Raw genomic sequence first — 21,923 nt, forward strand, 5'->3', positions numbered from 1 at the left:
CAGAGATAGACATTTGTAGAGGGAAGGTAATGTGAAGACACTGGGAGGACATCATCTACAGCCAAAGAATGCCTGAAGCTACCAAAAGAAGCAAAGAGACATGGAACAGATTCTCCCTCACAACATTCAGAAGGAACCAACACCTTAATTTTGATTTGCAGCCTCCAGAACTGTGAGAGAATATATACTATTGTTTAAGCCACCAGTTTGTTATGGCAGCCCTAGGAAATTAATACAGTATTTAATATGGTGTCATTCATTTTCCTAAAGTAACGAAAGATGTTATTTCAGGGGGGAAAAAAGGAATAAAGCAACGGCGGAGTGGTTATGACCTGACATGTAAAGAATGTAATGTTCCTTAATTTTAAACTCTGACATAATAAAACAATTATGGTAGGTGGTGATCAATTGTATACTATCTAAAATAATACAGGGAGATTTTTAAAAAACTCCTTAATATCTTATATAAACAATCTTTTCCTACAGTTTTGGCTTTTTACCTTATTCTGTATTCCATTATAAATATGACTTCATCTGGTGAATATTTTTATTCTTTGACATTTGAAGTGAAACTGATTATCAGAGTTCTCAAAAAATAAAGGTTAAAATACAATAATATCATCAAAGGTTTTAATATCGTCAAAGATGCCACATCAAAATTGATAGAAATTTCAGGGTAATTTCTTATTTGTCATGGAATCACATTTGCCAGTTTATTAGAAAAACAGCCTTAATAACTAAAAGAAATGCAAAGGATACATCAGTTTTTAGTGTGGTATTTTATTTTCTCTTGCATTTTATTAAAAATTAATAGAGATGTAAGCGCTGTTGAGAGAATTTAAAACCCATCAAATATACAAAATCTCAGCTGAGGCTGCCTCTGGAGAAGGGCACCAATGATGTGGAATGGCAGGCCAACTTATTTTGCATCATAGGCCCTTTCTCACTGTTAGAATCAGTTACCTTGTGCATGTGTGATTTTTTAATGGGGGGGGGATAGCTAATTTTAAAAATTGCATTGAATTAAAAAGTATTGAAAGGGACAGAAGGTTTTTGCAGTTGGTAAAAATAATGGTAAAGATTAAAGAACTGTTATAGATACAATCACATTAATAAAGTAGACAAGTAGGGGGAAATGTGAATTATTGATTTCAGACAGCAAGGAAAGCCCAAATCTACAGTGATATTAGAAATATGGGACAAAAGGTTTAAATAAAGATATAAATTGGAAACCTGAAAATTCATACACAGGAGTTAAATTAGTGATATCTGATAGATGTTGAATGACTGTCTTGGTCTAAATACTTAACCTAACATAGCATCTGAGCATCAGGCTAGGAATGAAGTCTAGCAGGGAAAAAGTATTAGACTGAGCAATAAACCTAGACTCTCTTGTGACCTTGCACTTACTAGTTGGCTGAGTGAATCTGGGTAAGGTATTCAATTATTGTGGATCTTGCCTTCCTCACCTCTAACCTGAGGCCTTGGGAGCACGTGCTCTTTGCTCTTCACTACCAGCTCTGATTTCTATGGCTGCTTAAATGGCTATTGAAAGATCAGTCCTTAAAAAGTCTGTGTGTCAACTTCTTTACTTATTAAGGAAAGAAAAATGTCAGCTTATGAAATGGAGATAGAGCCTAATGTTAACTCTGTTTGTGCCACTCCTCATTATCTTAAAAAAAAAATGTAGCTCTTGAGAGAATTGTTCTCTGAATTAAATGAGATCAGTAGAGCGCCTGGTGTTCTGCTTGTCACCTAGGCCTACATAAATGCTGCTTCTCTTTTCACATTCTCTTCTCACTTCCAGAACGCTCATATCATTTACAGTAGGCTGGGGAGAATTACAGCACTGTTCAGGCTCTGTATCAGGTCAACCAGCAGCAATTCCAGTGAGTCCCCAGTTAAAAGTGGAGAGCACTCAGCTAGGCCAGTTCAGAAGCCAGGAGAAGCCCAAGCATGAAGATTCATGCTGGTGAATGGCTGACACTTCCAACTTGCTGCCTCTCCTCTTCTCTTCCCCTGGGCATCTCCTTCATCTCATCTCACTCTTTCTGCAGCAATCTGCATTTTATCTCAGTCCTCTCATCTTGTGCTCCACCATTGATGTTCTCCATGGTCTACTGTAGACAATGATGCAAATCTACCACAAAGCACTTTTTGTGGAAAACTTCTCTTTATCCTTCCTTGGGCTTGTATTTAAAAACAACAACAACAACAACAACAACAACAAAAGCCACCTGCCTCACTTTTGTTCAGGACTTTCTTGATCTCTTCATTCAGAATATTTAACATATACAGAGAGGGGAGGTCTTCCTCCATTAATAGCATCCTCATTGCCTTTCGAAATGGTAGGATCACTTTTGTGTGTACCTTAGGTACTTAGAGCCTATCCTCTTGGTCTGAGGAACTTGAAGGTTTTTTCCTGCTTGTACCTGTTGTTTCACTTGGAGGCCAGGCTACTGTATGTAAATGAGGGAGCACTGAAGAGAGTAGTTTGGGTGGGGAATAGAAGGGCAGAACTGTTTTCCTGTGATTCCTTTTTCCTAAGCATTTATAATTCCTAAATGTTGATGTGTAAGAAGGCATATTATAAGGGAGGCACTAAGGGTCAAGAAAACGTTCCATGGAGTAACAGGTGGATATGGATTTTGATGAGGTTTTGGGGGTGACAGTGGGGTTCATGGGGTCCGGAGCCCACGGCCAAGAAAGAATTCTTGAAGACATCTTTGGTGCAAAAAGGTGATTTTATTGAAGCACTGGGACAAGACCCTTGGGCAGGAAGAGCTGCCCTGGGACCAGGAGGAGAGACTGGTTATATACTATGGGGTTGGGGGGAAGTAAAGTCCAGGGGAAGTTTCTAGTGAGATTTTCATATGCTAAAGAAGACTCAAAGGAGACTGGAGGCCTAGCTATTGTCAAGCTAAGGTTGTTTTTCCCTCTAGCAAAGCATTAACATTAAGACAGTAAGGCGTTCCTAGAGAAATGTTTTACTCTGCCAGCCTCAAGTATTTGTCAATAGGCTTCAGAGTATAAGGAAATTTAGTTCTGTCATTTTCTTCTGCCTTTGTTTCCCACATCACTATGGAGGGGTGATGGAGACTTAGGTCCTGTAGGACTAGGATCTCTATCAGTTAACCATTTGTTTTTCCCCTTTCCTTTGTTTTTGGGCAGCCACAGGTATCCCATCTAGGAGTAGGGGGAAGGGTGTTTGTGGCCTGTCAGCTTGCCTTATGCTCCCTCATCAGATTTAATAAGTTGTAAATAGCCCTCAATTATTTGGACTATTGAAATAGTCCAAACATAATGTTCAATTCTTGAAGATGAATAAATTTTAGAGCCATGTTGGATCTTAGAAGTCATCTAGTTCAGACCCTAATTCACGAGAGGAAGAAGCTGAATAGAATAATTAAATAGTTTTGCCACAGCCACCTACTGTGTTAATAATAGCAGATGCTATACTTGGATGTAGAGCTCCATATCTGTGTCAGTTCTCCTTCCTCCTCCATATCATACTGGATAGAAATACACACACAAACTACCCTTGTAATGTATGGTTCTTCAAACTGATTTATTGGCAACATTTAGACAGACATAGACTAAATAAAATGTATCTACAATGTACGTATTGGCAGTAACAGGTAGAAAGGTGTGTTAGTAGATCTATATGAAATTCTTCTTCTCATGCATGAGGTAGGTAATATTACTCCCATTTCTGATTTGCAGAAATTAGGATACTGAGAAGTTACATGACAACTAAAGCCAAGACAGGAGGCTATATATTTGGATTTTACGCTCAACATTCTCCTCACTACCCCACACTGTCTCCCTATACAAAGACTTTCTCAACAGGGACCTCACGAAGTTGACCTTGTGGATTTATTTTTTCTTGATTTATTTTTATTAAGGTTACAATAAGAAAAGACTTCTGAAATAAAACTGGCCCTGACAAAATTACAAATAAAAAAATTGTATCTCCTTTTTTATGTCTTCTGTCATTAGTCAACCTCTCCAACCATTTGCCTTCATGGTCCATTGCCCAGCCCTACCTTGACCAAGATTCTCATGTGTTCAGTGAGAATCCCATTCCATCAGTGGATACTAGTGACATGACCCCCTCAAGACTTAATCTTCACTATCATTTTAGCCTATCAAGATTATGCATATAAAAGATGATTCTGTAAAAATTAAATTCATGTAGGCTAATACCATAGAGAAGGCCTTCAAATATGGAAAGCAAAATGGAAGAGAAAACAATCAGTGAACTGAATGTTGAGCAGGCAGGTTTGGGTGACTTTATAACAAAGCTTTTTGTTATATGTTGAAATCCATGTGTGAATTAGGCTGTTCAATAATTGTGGGTGGAATACCTTAAAACAGGGAAAACTAGAACCAGGGGGAGGATTTAAAAGGCATTAAGACTGTTGAGAGGAATGGGCTGATATATTAGCTACATTAGAGCTTACATTATAGCTTACATTAGAATAAATGTAAAGGAAGAATGACTTCCAGACACTACAGAGGAGAGAGCATCAATATTCAAATATAGGGCAGGGATTTGGAAAAAGGAGGGGAAAAATGACCTTATATGCAATATATATAACAGTATATATAGCAGCTATATTCTATGTAAAGTGTATATTAATTGGTAAAAACAAATGTTAAGACAAGTGTAATATGGATAATTTATCAAAGAGGAAATATGATATGCAATGGATATATAGGAAAATAACCAAAAAATTGGTTTCTCAAAAAACCAATTTGAATAATTGTGAAATGCCATTTAACACTTATTAAAATACAAAAAAAAAAAAGATCATGATTCTTCAAAGTAATTCTTATGTACATGATAAGGTACATCATTTAAATGGGTTCTGGAAAATAATATGGCAATGCATAGCAACAATAAAATTTGCCATCTCTTTTTCTCTATTAATGACAATTCTAGAAATTTTTTAAAAATTTAAAGATAGAATAATGAAAGTGTTAATTAAACCTCATTTATAATGGAGAAACAATCTACGTATACAAGCAATAAGCAGATGATTAAAGTATACATCCCCCCCCTTGAAAAAATATGTAGTCGTTTTAAATGCTATTATGAAAATATGTAATATGGAAAGTAGTTCCATTAAAATAATTTAGATAGTAGAAAAATTATATTTTTCTCTTTACCAGTGTGTAAAAATTATACATGGATATAGAAAAGGAGTAGAATGAAACTTGACCAAAATAAAACATTTTGATTGATTAATGATGTTATTGTTAGTAAATTTCAGATTTTTCCTTGTAGCATTTCACACTAATATAATATTTAGACCCTTAAAATAAGTAAAACATATATTGCATTACATTGCATTGTATCTTTCGCTGAATATCACTTTTGTGTTTTAATTACATTTTCAACATTGCTTTTGTATTTCGGGTCAGTGTTAGGATCACTAATCATCCTGGTTTGCCTTGGGTATGAGGGAGTTCCCTGCACTGAAGACTTTCAGTGCTTCAACCAGAAAAATCCCAGGCAAACCTGAATCAACTGGTCACCCTAAATATAGTGAAGTTTAAAATTTTCTTTTGTCTTTCTAAACCTAGCATTTGTCTCACAATAGTGAGATAATAACATCTTTGTTATTTGCAATTAATAGATTTTGACAGGCCTAATATGGTTCTTTTGGGTTTTAAATGCTTGTATTTTCTATTTAAATTGCTATCATATTTTAAAATTTGTAACAACAATCCCTCCATTATATACAGAATGCTGTAAGAGAAAATAGCACTTGAAGCAACAAAGGGCATCTCGTTCAATGTTTATCTTTGAAAATAGATTCATTGGTGGGCACTATGGATATTTTGTAGGGAAAAAAAAAACAAGCAAAAATAACTCCAGCAAAATTTCCCAGTGGCCGCTGCCTGTGTATGACCAAAGTTCTGTGTTGGTTCTCCCACTGGGCTCTCTAAGTCCTAGCATACTTCCCTATCTACTTACATCTTCAGTTTAACTACACAAGTTCATTGGAGCATTTTTTCCTCTTAATAGTTAAAAAAAAATAAGTCCTATTTGTTTGTTTCCCTCTGCTTTTAAACTACTTGTAAATTTGCATCTTAGAAGTCCCTTGGGAGGGAACTTTTCCAAAAAGATACTTTGGAAGACTGACCAAATTATTCTATTCAGGTTTCCTAGTAACTATATGAAGTAAAGCCAACCCAGAAAGTGCGAAGTATGAACTCTGATTACTCCAGCATAGCCTCCCCCACTAAGGCTTTCGGGTTGACTGCAAGTCTATTGATAGCATTTTCCTGTTATTCTCTGCTTGGTTGTAATTCTTACTACTTCTACCACTGCATTTTTGGAGTATATTCCAAGAATGGCTTTAAAAAATGGGCACTAGCATACACTTTCAAAGGTACCTCTGACTAGATCAGTGTTAGAAACTGAGTCACTTTATATTTGAATAAAAGTGAATTTAATAATTAAAGTGTTTTTTTTTTCGGAAGTTAAGTGAATTAGCATTGCTATTTCTGTATAAATTAATTGTCACTTTTCAGGGCATGTCAGTTTATTCTCCATCTACTGTGTGTACATGTTCATAAGACCTTATAGTATTTAATGAAGAGATCCTTTTTAAGTATTGATAGCCACAAGAAAATTATACCATGTTTGATCTGTGTTAAAGAATCAAAGTCCAAGATCTTTGAATGGAACTTAGAATAAAAATGTAATTAGGTTACATCCCTGAAGTCTGATATATCTTTAAACAAGACTGCAAATGAAGCTTTATTAGAGCTTCAAATGAATTATTTCATTGCCTTTTTTTTTAAATTCATTTTCTTCCCCTTCTCTTTCATGTCTGTGTTACTGACATTGCTGCTGTATTTTACCTATCTTTTTCAGGGTGTTTTAATTATTTACTGCTTAACGAGCAGCACAGAGAGGAAGCCTCATTCAGAGGTACCTGCTCTGCAGCACGTTTTTCTTTTTCAAAGCTTTGCAAGGGGGTCTTGAGTAGCTGCACCAAGCCCACAGTTCTTGCCACACTGAATAAACTGTTCTGGAGGCAGTATTTCCTCTGTCTGAGAAGAGGCACTGCCCTAGAAACATCTCTTCAGAGGCCTCACTGACCAAGGGTGAAAGAGGTATTGGATGAAAGTTGGATGAAGTGTGCTGTTTCACTGGTGCCTTGAGTGGCTCTTAATATTGAAGGAGTGACACTGTGCCGTCATATTTAGTTTTAAAGCATTCCATGTAGCAGACTCATCCAGCTTCCCTCCCAATGGTAAGTCTGAAAAAAAAAAACAAAACGTAAAAGGGCATGAAAACTTACTGGATATCTACGAGGCACCAGGCACCCTGCATGGCACCGCAGCTGTTTTCATGCCCTTTACAACCACTCCCTGAGGCTGGCATTGCTATCCTTGTTTCAGAGCACTTATTGGTGGGAAGGGTCCAGTTATATCATGGTATTGAGGCTCAAACCTTGGTCTCTGCCTTTAAGGTCAAACGTTGGACAGAGTTTCTAAAAAGGGGTCACTGGTTGGGGCGCCTGGGTGGCTCAGTCAGTTAAGCGTCCGACTTCGGCTTAGGTCATGATCTCACAGTTGGTGAGTTCGAGCCCCGCGTTGGGCTGTATGCTGACAGTTCAGAGCCTGGGGCCTGCTTCCGATTCTGTGTCTCCCTGTTTCTCTCTGCCCCTTTCCCACTCATGCTCTGTCTCTCTGTCAAAAATAAACATTTAAAATAAATAAAAATGAATAAAAATAAAAATAAAAAGGGCTCAGTTGAGCAAGTGAAGCCACTGTGGGCTTTGGGCATCAGCTCTGCTGCATACTTGGTGTGTGGGTTGAGGAAAAGAAACACTGAGGCTCATTTCCCTCATCTCTAAAGATAGTAATACATATATGTATGGCAGCTACTGTCATGCTAGGCACATGGTGAGTGTGCAACTAACATTGCTTTTCTCCCTCCAGACTCACTTAAATAGATTATTTTCAGTTTGTTTGGTTTTTGTAGTATCCCAGATAGCACATGCTTATTATCAATCAAAACAGTGGTGTGTTAGGGGAAAGTTAATGCTCCCCTCACTCACTTCTATCTTCTCTAAGTTCATTAGTACTGGTACTTTGGTATATGTGCTTCCATACTTTGCTCCTCGCCCATATAAACATATGTACCTAATCAGAATGTGGTTTGCTTAAAATCATGAACGGTATATAATTCAAGTAAGAATTACATTGTTGATTAAGTCCAGCACAGTATGATTCATTAGTTGATCTAATATCAATACTGTCTTTATTTCTTCTCAGACTTTTAGGCTTGTCAATGCTTTTTACTTAATATTTTAAGATGGGGTGGCAACGATTAAAGTAAAACAATTTATTACACGAGGGAAATGGTCAACTTTGTAAGCTCTACAATGGCTAGTAGTTACTCGTATTGTTTATACATTAGAGAAGTGTTTTACATTTTTAAAAATTATTCCTGTAATTTTGAGACTTATAATTATTTAAGAACAAAGATGCCTAATGCTTAATCTTTAGAAACTACAAAACTTTGATAGAAACCAGTTATTTGAGGTTTATTACGTCATAAAGCCGTCAAGCTTGTGTACCATTTCCATCACTGACCACAATTCACCTATCTAAAATCATAAACAACAATAACTAATATCAATTCCTTAAGAATATTTTAGAAGCGCAGGATAACCTTCTGGATTTTAAAAATTAACATAGTCATATTGCCAATATCACGGATAGACCCTCTGTGAGTTTCTCCCACACCTGTCTTGCTGTCTTCCTGGGATCCCTTTCATTGTCTGGTTTAGTGACCCATAGTTTTTAATGGGGATATGGTAGCATTCCTATCATGTCCATCTGAAATCTTTGTTCAAAATGATAAAGGAGATTTTCCATTTTTTTTTAAATAGCCTCTCACATATCTTCTAGGTATCCCAAAGTAGCTACTCAAAAGTTATGGGCACATTTTCTTCCTGGTTTATTAGGGATGTTGTTGAGTTACAGAACAAAATCTTTGTTTTCCAGCTTTCTATTTTGCAGTGGTATGCAGTGGGTTATAGTCAGAACAAATCTCCTCTGACAAGAGATAAACCCTTGCAAAGTGATAGTTTCCACTGGGAAGTGTGACAAGCCCTTAACTATTTCAGCATGTATAGTGCCATTATAATTATCATAATTGAATGTAAAAACCTAAAGATGATATAAATTGTTCATGCAGTTAAACTGAAATGGAAAGCAATGTCTTTTGTTTTTACAAAAGAGCAATAACATTTTTCTCTTTTTGCTACTGTTCAATATTGCTCCTAGCAGATTTTATGTCTACATTGTATGGAATAGTAACTTAATGCCAAAGATGTCCAGTAGCTCCAGATTAAAATGTAATATAATATACATAAAGCTTTATTGTTCCTTTAGGTTGTTGTTTTAAGCTAAAGTGGAATATTTCCCTAAATTCCTCAACAAATGTGCCCAATTTACAACTAAATATGCTTAAGACTTATACCAGTGCTGCTGAAGAAATAAGCCTTATGGACCTGTCAAATGATTTTCATGCAATTGTTTCTGTAGCATTATTTTTACTGGCAAATGTACAAGTTGATAGAAAAGGAAATAATTAGCTACTTTCAGAATTGCTGATGCATGGAACTAAAGAAGCCCAGTCTGTGCATCTTAGAGATTGTGACATTTTAAATTACCTGAATAATACCGGGAGCCATCTTTGGACGTAATTAACACCTTGCCTAATTACTGTCAGGTCTAGACAGAGTCACACTTTATTTATGAAATATTATTTTATTCAAACTTGCTTTCACCCTTATTATATTGCAAAGTTTAGATTTGTGTGCTGTTTTCTTAAGTGGAGCAACTTCTTTTTTTTTTTTCTTTTTTCTTTTCCCTCCCCCTTCAAGTAATCAATGCACTGCTGAATGAGTTCATTTTAATGCACTCAATCATGCCTCTAATGTTCGTAGCTTACGGGCGCAAGCATCAGTAATGCAGGAATGTTATATGGCTTTAGTTTGGGCCATTTCATAAAATATTCATGGAATCAAAAATGTGCATCAAAATAGCGGCTGGGAGAATTACATTTATGTTCCTGCTTTTATGGCAGCTTCACATTTAAACCCATTTGTGTTAATATCTAGTCAATCTTCCTACTTTAAAAAAAAAACTAAAATGGGAGAGATCATATACATTCTCTTTTGCTTAATATTTGTTCTAGACATCTGCTGTGATACCACAAATATCTATAAACTTTCAGAGATGTTGTGAGGGAAGAGGGGTAAGCAACAATTTGGATAATACCCAAATATATAAAATCTAATTTTCTGTACATAGCGTTTGTCTTCACATCCTACCAAGCATTTTGCAGTTTACCACATTGTTTGGGTTTTGTTTGTATTTTTAAATAAATGGATGGATTTCTTGTTTGTGTGGGCTCTAGGTAAAGTGAGACTCCTTTGTAACAGTTTTATTTTAAGAGTGTACTTTCCTTTAGGTGAAAAACTATAAACACATACCAACCTCCTTATTGTTTATGTAGATGTCATGTAATTGTTTAAAAAAAACAACAATAACAACTGAGTCTTAGGATATTTCTATCCATACCTGGACACTCTCGTTTTAAACATTTGTTCAGTGTATCTCCTAAGTGTTTCCTGATAGTACTTCATATGATTGAGTAAACTGATTACTAACGGTATTAGTAGAGGACCATTTGATTTCCTCTAACCAAACATTTTGGCTCCATGTTCTTCCTTGATTCACTTGAAATATTAGTGAACTCTCTAGAGTTTTGCTTAGCATAAAACCATGCATTCCATGCACTTAGTTGAGCGCTAGTTGTCTTCCTTATTGAGGTTACTTCTGTGATCTCTGTTACACACGATGATAATGAAGATTTGCTGGAACATGAGAAAGCTCACGTACCCCCAAAGACCTTTCACATCGATGACTCTTCCTGAGGGCTTCTCGTTTGTCTCCTGCTTTCAGTTAACTTTTACTTTTGTGGTACCTTGGTGCAGTCCTTCTTCTCCCTGCCCTCTTCTTCATTGGAAAATAATGTTACCACTTGATAAATCCAGTTGTCTAGACACTTGTCCTTCTGCAAGATTGGTTGTAAGATCTGGAAATCTCAGCTGGTTCTGATGTTTTAAAGTTTATATGGTAACAAAAGGTAGACAGTATATGAACACTTTAAAGAAGTTACAAAGAGATGAGCGAAGAAACTGGTTCATGATCTTCATTTATTTTTATGTTTTGCTTTGTTGAAGTGACCACCATCATGATAGCCCTATATAATATTTCTCTCAAGTACATTAAATTTAATTTTTTTCAGATAAAACAGGATGCATTGTCTTCATAAATATCTAGTCTTTTTTTTAATGTTTATTTTTTTGAGAGACAGAGAGAGAGAGGAGAGAATGAGTGGGGGAGGGGCAGAGAGAAAGAGGGAGAAACAGAATGTGAAGCAAGCCCCAGGCTCTGAGCTGGCAGCACAGAGCCTGACATGGAGCTGGAACTCAGGAACTGTGAGATCATGACATGAGCCAAAGTTGGAAGCTTAAGTGACTGAGCCACCTAGGTGCCCCTATCCAGTCTTAATATTAATATTGGTCTTTACCCAGAAAGCAAGAAAATCTTTAAAATCCTATTCACAGTTGAAAATATAAATTAAATGGAAATGTTTCCATTGTTAATCATGCTTAAAGGGGAATACTTGCATATTTAAATTACTATGCCCCCTTCATAGTATAGACTCTATTTTAACATTTTAAAATCAAATGTACCATATTATAGTATGCACTTGAAAATTCTGACCAGCCTTTAGAAATTGTAGCCAAGTCTTTTGTGTGCTTATGGTAATTTGGATCAAATCCTTACTGGCTTATTTACTGGTCTGTTTACCACCAAATAACTTTAGAAATGCATCTCTACATCTGAGAAGGACTGGAAAACTCTACTTTCTCTGTTTAGGCACTTTGGTTTAAAACAGAATTCCCAGTGATCTCATCTGTGGCAAAGTGGTTAAAAAAGAGGAAGTGAATCTATGAATAGCTAGATGTGGCCACAGCTAAGTCTGGGCCACTCTAGGAATTCCAGGTGCTCCATGGATATCACCACATGGTTTATGGGACAGATGGGAATTTAGATAAAGGATGCATAGCTGCTTATACATCAAACTCCTTCAGAAAAAACAATCAGAAGTACATCAGGGTCTAAGATCTGTTCTTTTATGTTAGAGATTACCTGCAATTGCCTGAATGGAGTCAAAGAATTATAGAAATGGAAGAAACGAGAAATCATATAAACCCTAACATTGTTTTTAACTTGAGAGATTTATATCCAGAAAATATAACTTACTCTACCCAAGTCTCCCAACTCTTGGTTTGGTGACTAGCACCTAATATGGTGAGCCAAGTGGTATGGGTTTTTGATGATTCTGGGTGTAAATCCAAAATACCACTTTTTAGCTATTTGAGTCATTTAACCTTTGTGAACCTCAGTTACCTCTTAGTGTAAAAGCAATAATCGTAATTACTTCATTAGTTTTTGGAAGGTTAAATAAGATAGTGTATGGAGAAAAAAAAATCTTCCATCTTGATGAGGACCCAGTAGGGCTTCAGGAAAGTGTACCTTCCTGCTCTCTTTCACTCGAGCATCTTGGACCAGGCTCCTTCATCATGGGAGACTATAAGTTTATTCTTCTGAGAGTTGAACCTTGGCCAATAATCATGACCTAAGTAGTACACTGATATGAGGCCTCAAATCTTCAGCAAAAATCAAACTCAACCTCATTCCGAGGTTGCCTGCCATAGTAACCAACTGAAACAAATGTCCCCCAGGCCCCCTTTACTTCATTTCTGCTTAGACAGCCTGTCCAGGATGCTGAATAGTGCCAATAACATAGACAGGAGTCTGACTGTTATGGAATACAAAGACATAGCCCCCACCTTTTCTCCACTCTTCCTTACCTTCACCCCCTCTCCATTTCCTCCATCTCTCCTTTCCCTACTTTCTACCCTTCCCCCCCTCCCCCTGCCTCTTCTTTCTGCTCCCTTGTAGATGAAATCTTAGACGTGGCCATCAGTTCTTAGAATTCTATTTACATCTTTATGCCTCATTTGCATCTCGTTGTAATTAGTTGAGTTATCCAGTACTTCACCTCCTGGCTGTCCTCCTGGAATTCTTAGTGAATCTGTTATTTTATAACACAACTTTGGATCCTCTTTCCATCTGGTTACTGTGTGTAACCACAGATGCCATTAGGTCCTTGCTAGCCTCCTTACAGTCCCAATTTTTTTTCTGGAACTATCTGGTTTACTCACAGTTTCCTGTATCTATCTTTCCCTATTCACATGGCCAAAGAGAAATATGTACCTGTACTTTATGAGTAGATGGAAGCTGGATAGAAAAAAAAAAAAAAAGAACAACTCTGATATACATCTTTCTAGGAATACAGAGCTACACTTTACAGGCAGAAATATAGTTAACAGAGGAAACATAACACACATATATGTCAGTGCTCCATTTGAGTTAAAAAAAAAAAAAGATGGTCATGGGTATTTGGAGAAAGGTGTTTCTGGTGAGAGGTGCTATAGGAGAGACATGAGAAACTGCCTGCTCTTGTGGGAAGTAAGAGAAAAATCGTTGGTTAGATGTGAGGAGAGATTAGAGCAATGAACTTGAACTTTGAGTATTTGCATCAAAATGAAAAAGGATTGGACATTATTTTAAAAATAGCTTTTATCAGGGGCACCTGGGTGGCTCAGTTGGTTAACTGTCTGACTTCGGCTCAGGTCATGATCTGGCAGTATGTGAGTTCGAGCCCTGCATCGGGCTCTGTGCTGACAGCTCAGAGCCTGGAACCTGCTTAGGATTCTGTGTCTCCTCCTCTTTCTGCCCCTTCCATGCTCATGCTCTGTCTCTCTCTCTATCTCTCAATAATGAATAAACGTTAAAAAAATTTTAAAAATAGCTTTTATCATATATTTTATTACAAAATAAACATATTTTGATGATAGAAACATTAGAAAATGCCAATAATCAGAAAGGATAAAGAAACCATCCATTACCCACAAAATACTGATAATGCCTTGTAAATATTTTCTGATGTTTTCCAGTATTATCACAAACACCTATACATGTGATGAGATGCTTTCCTATAGTATCATGTTTATGGCTTAGTAGTCTTTTACCATGTGAAAATTTCATAATACAAGTTGCTAAACATCTCTGCCATACACATTCCCCTCTCTCTGTATGTATCTTTGCTGACATGCCCTCCTTCTACACGGTGCAACAGGGGCTCAGACTGGGCATGTCTTTACTCCTTTTTTTTACAGATTATTTGCTGATTGCCCACCTCTGTTGTATTTCTTTGTGAATGTCATTCTTATTTATGTGTGTATTCTTTATTACTTAAGTACTAATTTTGATAGCAAATTCAGGGCAGAAATAGGGGGACATTATATGCAGGAGTCATGGCAGTGGCTTCAGTATCCTGTATTATCTAACCTGTGATATCTAGTAAAACCTAAGTTAAGAAACTATATTGAGCCTGATAAGACCTGCATTGGCTGATTTAATTAGCCATGGCAATATTGTTAATAAAGACTCAACTGCATCTTTTGCAGGGAGAGTAAGCTATACTTAGAGAATACTCTCTGTCAGCTATTGAACATGCATTGATTCATTTCTCACAATAACACTTTGAATAGTTACATCATCATCCTATTTTGCAGAAGAATTAAACTCTAGCACAAAGAGGGTAGTAATTAGCCTGAGGCTAAACAGCAAAAAGGGTAAAGCTGGGATAGGAACTCAGTTTGGCTGCTTGTAACCTGCACCCCCTCTTAAACACTACTGTTGGAATGCCTACATACAAGTACCTTTCCAGCTAATTTCAATTTGGGTGGCTCCAATACCATAAGAGTATTTGGACTCCAAGATATTGTGAGGATTTTCACAAGGCAATTCGCATGTAAAATACAATCGATCCACAGCATGGAACCGCAAACTACCCTTCCAGAGGTATGCTTGTTCCTATTTCAAGGAGCAAAATGACTTGTAACTTATGGAAGTTAATTTGGAGTTTTGGCTTTGAGAAGAAATATTTTGAACTGTGTTATAAAATTTAATCCAGAAATGCAGTTAAGTGGTATTTTAATTATGAAAAACTAAATGGAATATACAAATGCCTCTATAATAATTGAATTTGAAATTTGTAACAGACACATCCTTACTCAAGATACCTGAATTCTTCCTGGGAATGAAGCAGATGCTGTCTGTTGAAAAAGTAGTGCAGGAAAGTGGTTGAGAATATGGGCTCTGGAATCGGACTGCCTGGATAGATTACCCCACTAAATATGCAATCATGGACAAGATTCTTTTTTCAGAAAAGTTTATTTATTTATTTTGAGAGAGAGAGAGAGAGAGCACAAGCAGGGGAGGAACAGAGAAGGAGGAAGAGAGAGAATCCCAAGCAGGCCACGCATGGTTAGTGCACAGTCCATTGTGGAGCTTAAACTCACAAACCATGAGATCATGACCTGAGCTGAAGTCAAGAGTGGGACACTTAACCGACTGAGCCACCCAGGCACCCCCATGGGCAAAATTCTTAACCTCACTTTCTCTTCTGTTAAGTGGAATCATAACAATCCCTATTTCACAGGAGTGTTTTGAAGATTAAATGAGAAATTCATATAAAGCACATAGTACATTACCTTGCATCAGTAATGTTAAGTAAAGGTTAGCTAATACCATTGCTATTAGTAATTACTACTGGGTTTTCACACCGTTTCTAAACATGTGTAATCCTAGTCAATTTCTGCACGCCAAAATACATCCCTCCAGCAGGTGTTCATCCAAAATCATTGCTGAATCTGAGGTCCAAATTGGGAGAGCTCCTTTCCCAGCTTACATCCTCTTCATCCTTAGAAATTCGTAACTGTATTCCATGGTTTCTACTTCCCTTTCATTGTAACACATAAGATATATACAAAATTTTTGAAAATATGTTCTGGCCTGTGGTTTGTATTTATGAATGGCTTTTATTCTTCAGGTCAGCTTCTGGAAGCTGCTGAGCATTATGAAGCATTCCATCAATTGACGCAAGGGCGGATATGGAAGGATGAGACAGGCCGCTTTCTCAACTTGTTGGCCTGTGAGAGTCTCCTGAGGACTTACAGATTACTCTCAGACAAAATGCTAGAAAATAAAGAATACAAACAGGCCATCAGAATTCTAATAAAAGCTTCTGAAATAGCCAAAGAAGGTGGGTGGAAAAGAACACTCTCACATTGCTTCCTTTAATGGGCAGGCGCTGCTTGTCCCAAGAGTGAAGTAAAAATCGTCAAGTGTTTGGGTGATTATTTCCTATGAAATGCAAAGACAAATGCCATCAATATACTTTCAAATTTCACTGTAAAACAGAGGAGCCTTAGTGCTGACAACAAGAAACCCATTAATTTCTTGAAAGCTTTGCCTCCAAAATTACAACCCTCTGGGAATAGTGTTATAAAACAATGAACCTATAATGAGAAGGTAAGGTCATTTGCAAAAGTTAAGGGTGTGTGTGTGTGTGTGTGTGTGTGTGACCATATATTTCTTTCAATCTGAGAGAACTTTCATTGTTTGTAAATTCCCTATTGTCAGGTAATAGGGAAGATAATGATAAATATGTAGTTAAGAGTAACAGGAAAATAGAATGCTAATATATTTTGGACCTCTGCCTGTCAAAGTTTGGCCTCTGCACTGGCATCATCAGCATCACCAGAAGCTTCTGAAAAAAAAAGCAGCATCTCAGGCTCCACCCCAGACCTATTGCCTCAGCATCTGCAGGCTAGCAAGTTCCCCTGGTGATGCATACGCACACTTACAGCAGTAAAAAATGCTTTCATGAGAGCTGATCATATCCTTAATATTCTATATCATTTGTATATGTATAAGATATAAAGAAAAAAATTGGAACACATACTCATAAGCTTTTACTTTGTGAAATGCGAAGATATTTTATTACCATAATTTATCAATGGAGTAGACTTCATGATGGAGAAAAAGATGCTGTGCTCTTTAAAGTGTATTAGCTTGAGGATATATTTAATTGATTAGTTTATCAAGTACCATATGGTTTATTTGGAATAAGCAGGACCAAATTTCTGGTTGTGATTTTAATTTTCTAAAGAGTAAAAGTTAACATCTTATTCTCTCTGTTACTTCTTTTTAATGGTATTAGAATACTTACAAGAAATAACCCTCATTGAAAGACATATCCCATTGAATGAACTGCTTTTGAGTGACTGGTGATCTAGTACTTTCCCCAAAGGGGTAAAAACTGACATAAACCGTTAGCTCTTAGATGAATTTCAGCAGCTAACCTTAGTCACATAGAAAGTTATGTGGAATTTCAATGTAAAGTAATTTATCAATTAGGAAAAGGTATTTTGCTTTAGGTTCACATTTGCTAAATGATTGTAAGGCAGTTTACAAAGAAAGGAAGTCTCCGAGGGTCTCTTCCCAAAGTCAGGGTCTCCCCGGCAGTCTCCTCCTTTTCAAAAGAATCTTTTGCTTTCCCAAGGACAGATAAGAGGAGAAATCTTCTTATGCTTATGTAATAATTTTTTAACATCTTTTAACACTCATAAATATTTGCCCCTATACTTTTCATGTAACAAAGTAGATAGGTTAAGGGTTGGCACAGTGTCTTACAGAGCTCTGACAACAGCTGAACACCCTGGGACAAAGCCTTTCTTCTTACTGTTACCTCCTACTTTGGTTAGGGAGCCTGAAGCAGCAAACTGACAATTGCCTGCATAAGGCATGCCTCCCACATTGGTTTATGTAATATTTAAGGAGCAGTGACATCCACTGTGGGCCAACTCTTTTACTAGGGCACCTTGGTATAATGCACAAGTGTAACACTGGCTATACTCTTAATTGTATATTCTATTATTTTCCTATTTCAGTCATTCATTGGTCTTTATTACATTCACAGAGTTGTACAACCAGAAACACTAACTCGGTACTCGCTAGAAGTCACTCTCCATACTTTCCTTTCCCTCTCTGCTAGCAACCGTTAATCTACTTTCTGCCTCTATGGATTTACCTGTTCCAGAAAGTTCATATAAATGGAATCATACAATGTGTGCCCTTTGTGTCCAGCTGCTTTCACTTAGTGTAATGTTTTCAACGTTCATCCATCTTGCAGCATATATTACTACTTTGTTCCTTTTTATGGCCAAATAATATTACATTGTATGCTTTTATCATATTTTCTTTATCCATTCATCAGTTGCTGAACATTTGTGTTATTCCCACCTTTTGTCAATTATGAATAATGCTGCTATGAGCACTTGTGTACAAGTTTTCAATTCTTTTGTCTCTAGACCTAGAAGTGGAATTGCTGGGTCACATGGTAACTCTATGTTTAACTTACGGAGGAGATGGCATGGAGTTTTCCAAAGTAGCTGCCCGATTTCACATTCCTACCGGCAATGTGTAAGGGTTTAGTTACCTTACACACCCTTACAATGTGTAAGGGTAAAGTTTATCTACTTTCTCACCATCACTTCTTGCTGTCCTTCTTGTTTATAGTCATCTTAGCAGGTATAAAATGGTATGTCATGGTGGATTTAATTTGCATTTCCTTGTGAGCTAATGATGTTGAGCATCTTTTCGTGTGCTGATAGGTCATTTGTATATCTTCTGTGCGGAAATGTCTATTCAGATTCTTTGTCCGTTTTCAGTTGGATTGTCTTTTTATTATTGAGTTGTTTTAAATATTCTTTATATATTCCAAGTGCAAGTCCTTCATCACTTATATGGCTTGAAAATGGTGGGTTTTCTTTTCACTTTCTGATGGTATCTATTTGAAGTACAAGTTTTTAATTTTGGTGAAGTCCAAAATAATCTATTTTTTGTTTTGTGGATTCACTTTGTTAATATTTTGTTGAGGCTTTTCATGTCTATATTCATAAGAGATCTTGGTTTATAGTTTTATTATGATGTCTTTATCTGGTTTAATGTCAAAATAATACTGGCTTCATAGAATGATTTGGGAAGTGTTTTCTCCTAACTTTTGGAAGAGTTTGTGAAAACTCGGTATTGATTATTCTTTAAATATTTGGTAGAATTCACCAATGAGGCCCTCTGAGCCTAGAATTTTCTATGTGGATAATAGTTTGATTACTAATTCAATTTCTTTACGTATGGATTTATTCTGATTTACTGTTTCTCCTTGAGTCAATTTCAGTAGTTTATGCCTTTGTAGCAGTTTGTCTATTTCATCTAGTTTGTCTAATTTATTGGTATGCAATTTCCATAATATTCCCTTTTTTATTTCTGTAAAGTGTGTACTGATCTTCCCTCTTTCATTCTCTATTTTAGTAACTTGAGTCTTCTTTCTTTTTTTCTTTGTTCAGTCTAACTTTAAGGGTTAGTCGATTTTATTGACCTTTTCAATGAAACAATTTTTGGTGTTGTTGCTTTTCTCTGTTGTTTTTCTAGTCTTTATTATTTCCTTCCTATATATATTATAAAGACTCTAGTCTTTGTTTTTCCTTCCTTCTGTTTGCTTTGGGTTTAGTTAGCTCTTCTTTTTCTAGTTTTATAAGATAGAAAGATGTTCCTTATTTTTTAAAATAGGCACTTGTAACTATACATGTCCCTTTATGCAATGCCTTAGCTGGATCCCCTAAGTTTTGGGTTGTTGTTTTTTCATTTTCATTCATTTCAAAGTATTATACAGTTTACCTTCTGATTTCTTCTTTGATCCACTGGTTATTTAAGAGTGTGTGTAGGGGGTACCTGGGTGGCTCAGTCGGTTAAGCATCCGACTGTTGATTTCAGCTCAGGTCATGATCTCATGGTTTGTGAGTTCTAACCCCACATCAGGCTCTGTGCTGACAACTCTCAAGTAAATAAATAAATAAACATGAAAAAAAATTAAAAAAAAAGAGTGTGTTTAATTTCCACATCCTTGTGAGTCTCCCAAATGTTTTGTTATCTATTCTCAATTTCATTCTCTTGTGAATACCATCTTCTCAGTTGGATCTCCCACCTTGATAACTGCATTTAATACTGAAACCTGCTTTTTTCTCTTTACTCCCACTTAGCACTCTCAATTCCTCTTATCCTGCTGAAATTTTTTTCTCCTGGAGAACCTATCACCATACAATTTACCACATAATTTTACTGTGTTAATTTATTTTGTATCTCTTTCTGTCCCTTCCCTCTAAAATGTAAGCTCTCCAAGGACAGAGAATATTTCTGGTTAATTTACTGGTGTATTCCAAATTCTTATAGCTGTGCCTGACACAGAATAGGTCCTCAAAAAATATTCAGTGAATAAATGAATCAGTGAATATGTTAGCCAAATAACAAATGGAAGTTTTAAGACACATTTTAATGGAACATTTGAGTTATTCCCAAACACAATGTCTCTATCCATTAGACCCCCATAACCCTCTCTTTAGATTTGCTATAAACGTACCAGTATAAGAATGGACAATTTAGGTCTTGAAAATAAAACATAGTATTTCCTTTAACATGAATGATTATTGATTTGGATAGCAAGGCCAATACTAATGTAACTCACTCAAATAAAGTACATAATATAAATAGTATTTTGCCCTTTTTTCCTTTGGTATATGTGTCATTCAACTTTAATAATGCTAACATTTTCCTCCATTATTTTATGCTTTCACTTTATCTTGATTGTGTTTCAATTAGTAAGCAGGAAAAGTTCTCATGCTTAAATCCTATTTTAAAACTAATATTTAGTGTGACTTGACTGTTCCAATTAGCTACCTCAAAATCTTTTTATCAACAAGGGTCAACTTTTCTTTTCTTTTCTTTTCTTTTCTTTTCTTTTCTTTTCTTGGCTGCCCTTTACATATAATTGGGTCCAAATGGTGATACTATATCAGCAAATGCCACTGTTGGTACTTTAACACAGTGACAACATTTAATAGATCAAGTGCAAATTATAATCAACTTTTAATTATCCGAAAGTCAACTTCCCCTGATAGCCTCTCCCTCCTACCCCGTCTTTCCCTTCCTTAGTCCCATCCCTAACCTCAGCACCCATAAACTTACAGCAGAGAAAGTGCACCCAGCTAAACTCTTAAGAGTTAAAATTCCCAAGACTGGATCACTGACATCATCAACTCTGCTGAGGTGAGATCTTGAGGGTATTATTCTCTGCAATCAGTGAAATGGCTTGAGAATAATAATAATAATACTGTCATTGGCATTTGCCATCCTGTTTTCTTAGTCTTTCAGTTGAGCCACTGCTTCACAAGTGGTAATTCAAATATTCTTTTAATTTTTATTTATCTTAGAGAGAGAGAGAGACAGAGCATGAGCAGGGGAGGGGCAGAGAGGGAGGGAGACACAGAATCTGAAGCAGACTCCAGGCCCCGAGCTGCCAGCACAGAGCCCGATGTGGGGCTTGAACCCACAGACTGTGAGATCATGACCTGAGCTGAAGTCGGATGGACGCTTAACCAACTGAGCCACCCAAGTGCCCCCACAAGTGGTAATTCAGTGAGTGGTAACAGTGAATGCGGTATGGAGAGCTGTGAGCTCCTGCTGAAGTCCATCATGGGTTGGAGTGCAGAGTTCGGGAGTAGATCTACCAGCATTTGTATTACCCAGGAGTTAGGTAACACTAAAAGCCAAAAAGTAGAAAAAGGATGGTATTCTTCTTAAAAGTAAGAGACTTTAATGGTTCTTGTAAGCCCATTAGATTTATATGTTACATTTAGCATATAAATGTAAATAAATTATGTATTTATTAGGTGGTATGATGTATGTCTCATTGAAGCACATTACACGTCTACACATAATTGTTTGGGAAAGAAGATGTTTATAATTCCTGGAATAAAACACATTCACAGAAATTAGAAAGACTA

General features: G+C 36.5%; 1 protein-coding gene across 4 annotated transcripts in view; it reads left to right on the top strand.

The window, feature by feature from the left end:
• TTC29 (tetratricopeptide repeat domain 29) overlaps positions 1-21,923 on the top strand; it is a 255,129-nt gene that overhangs the window by 80,375 nt on the left and 152,831 nt on the right. For all 4 annotated transcript variants that reach the window (XM_042935359.1, XM_042935356.1, XM_042935357.1 and 1 more), the window contains one exon: positions 16,073-16,285. In XM_042935359.1, coding sequence (XP_042791293.1) covers positions 16,073-16,285 — 213 coding nt within the window. The remainder of the gene's footprint in view (positions 1-16,072; positions 16,286-21,923) is intronic.

Source organism: Panthera leo, chromosome B1, assembly GCF_018350215.1.
Source record: "Panthera leo isolate Ple1 chromosome B1, P.leo_Ple1_pat1.1, whole genome shotgun sequence".
In the NCBI taxonomy this organism is placed as follows: domain Eukaryota; kingdom Metazoa; phylum Chordata; class Mammalia; order Carnivora; family Felidae; genus Panthera; species Panthera leo.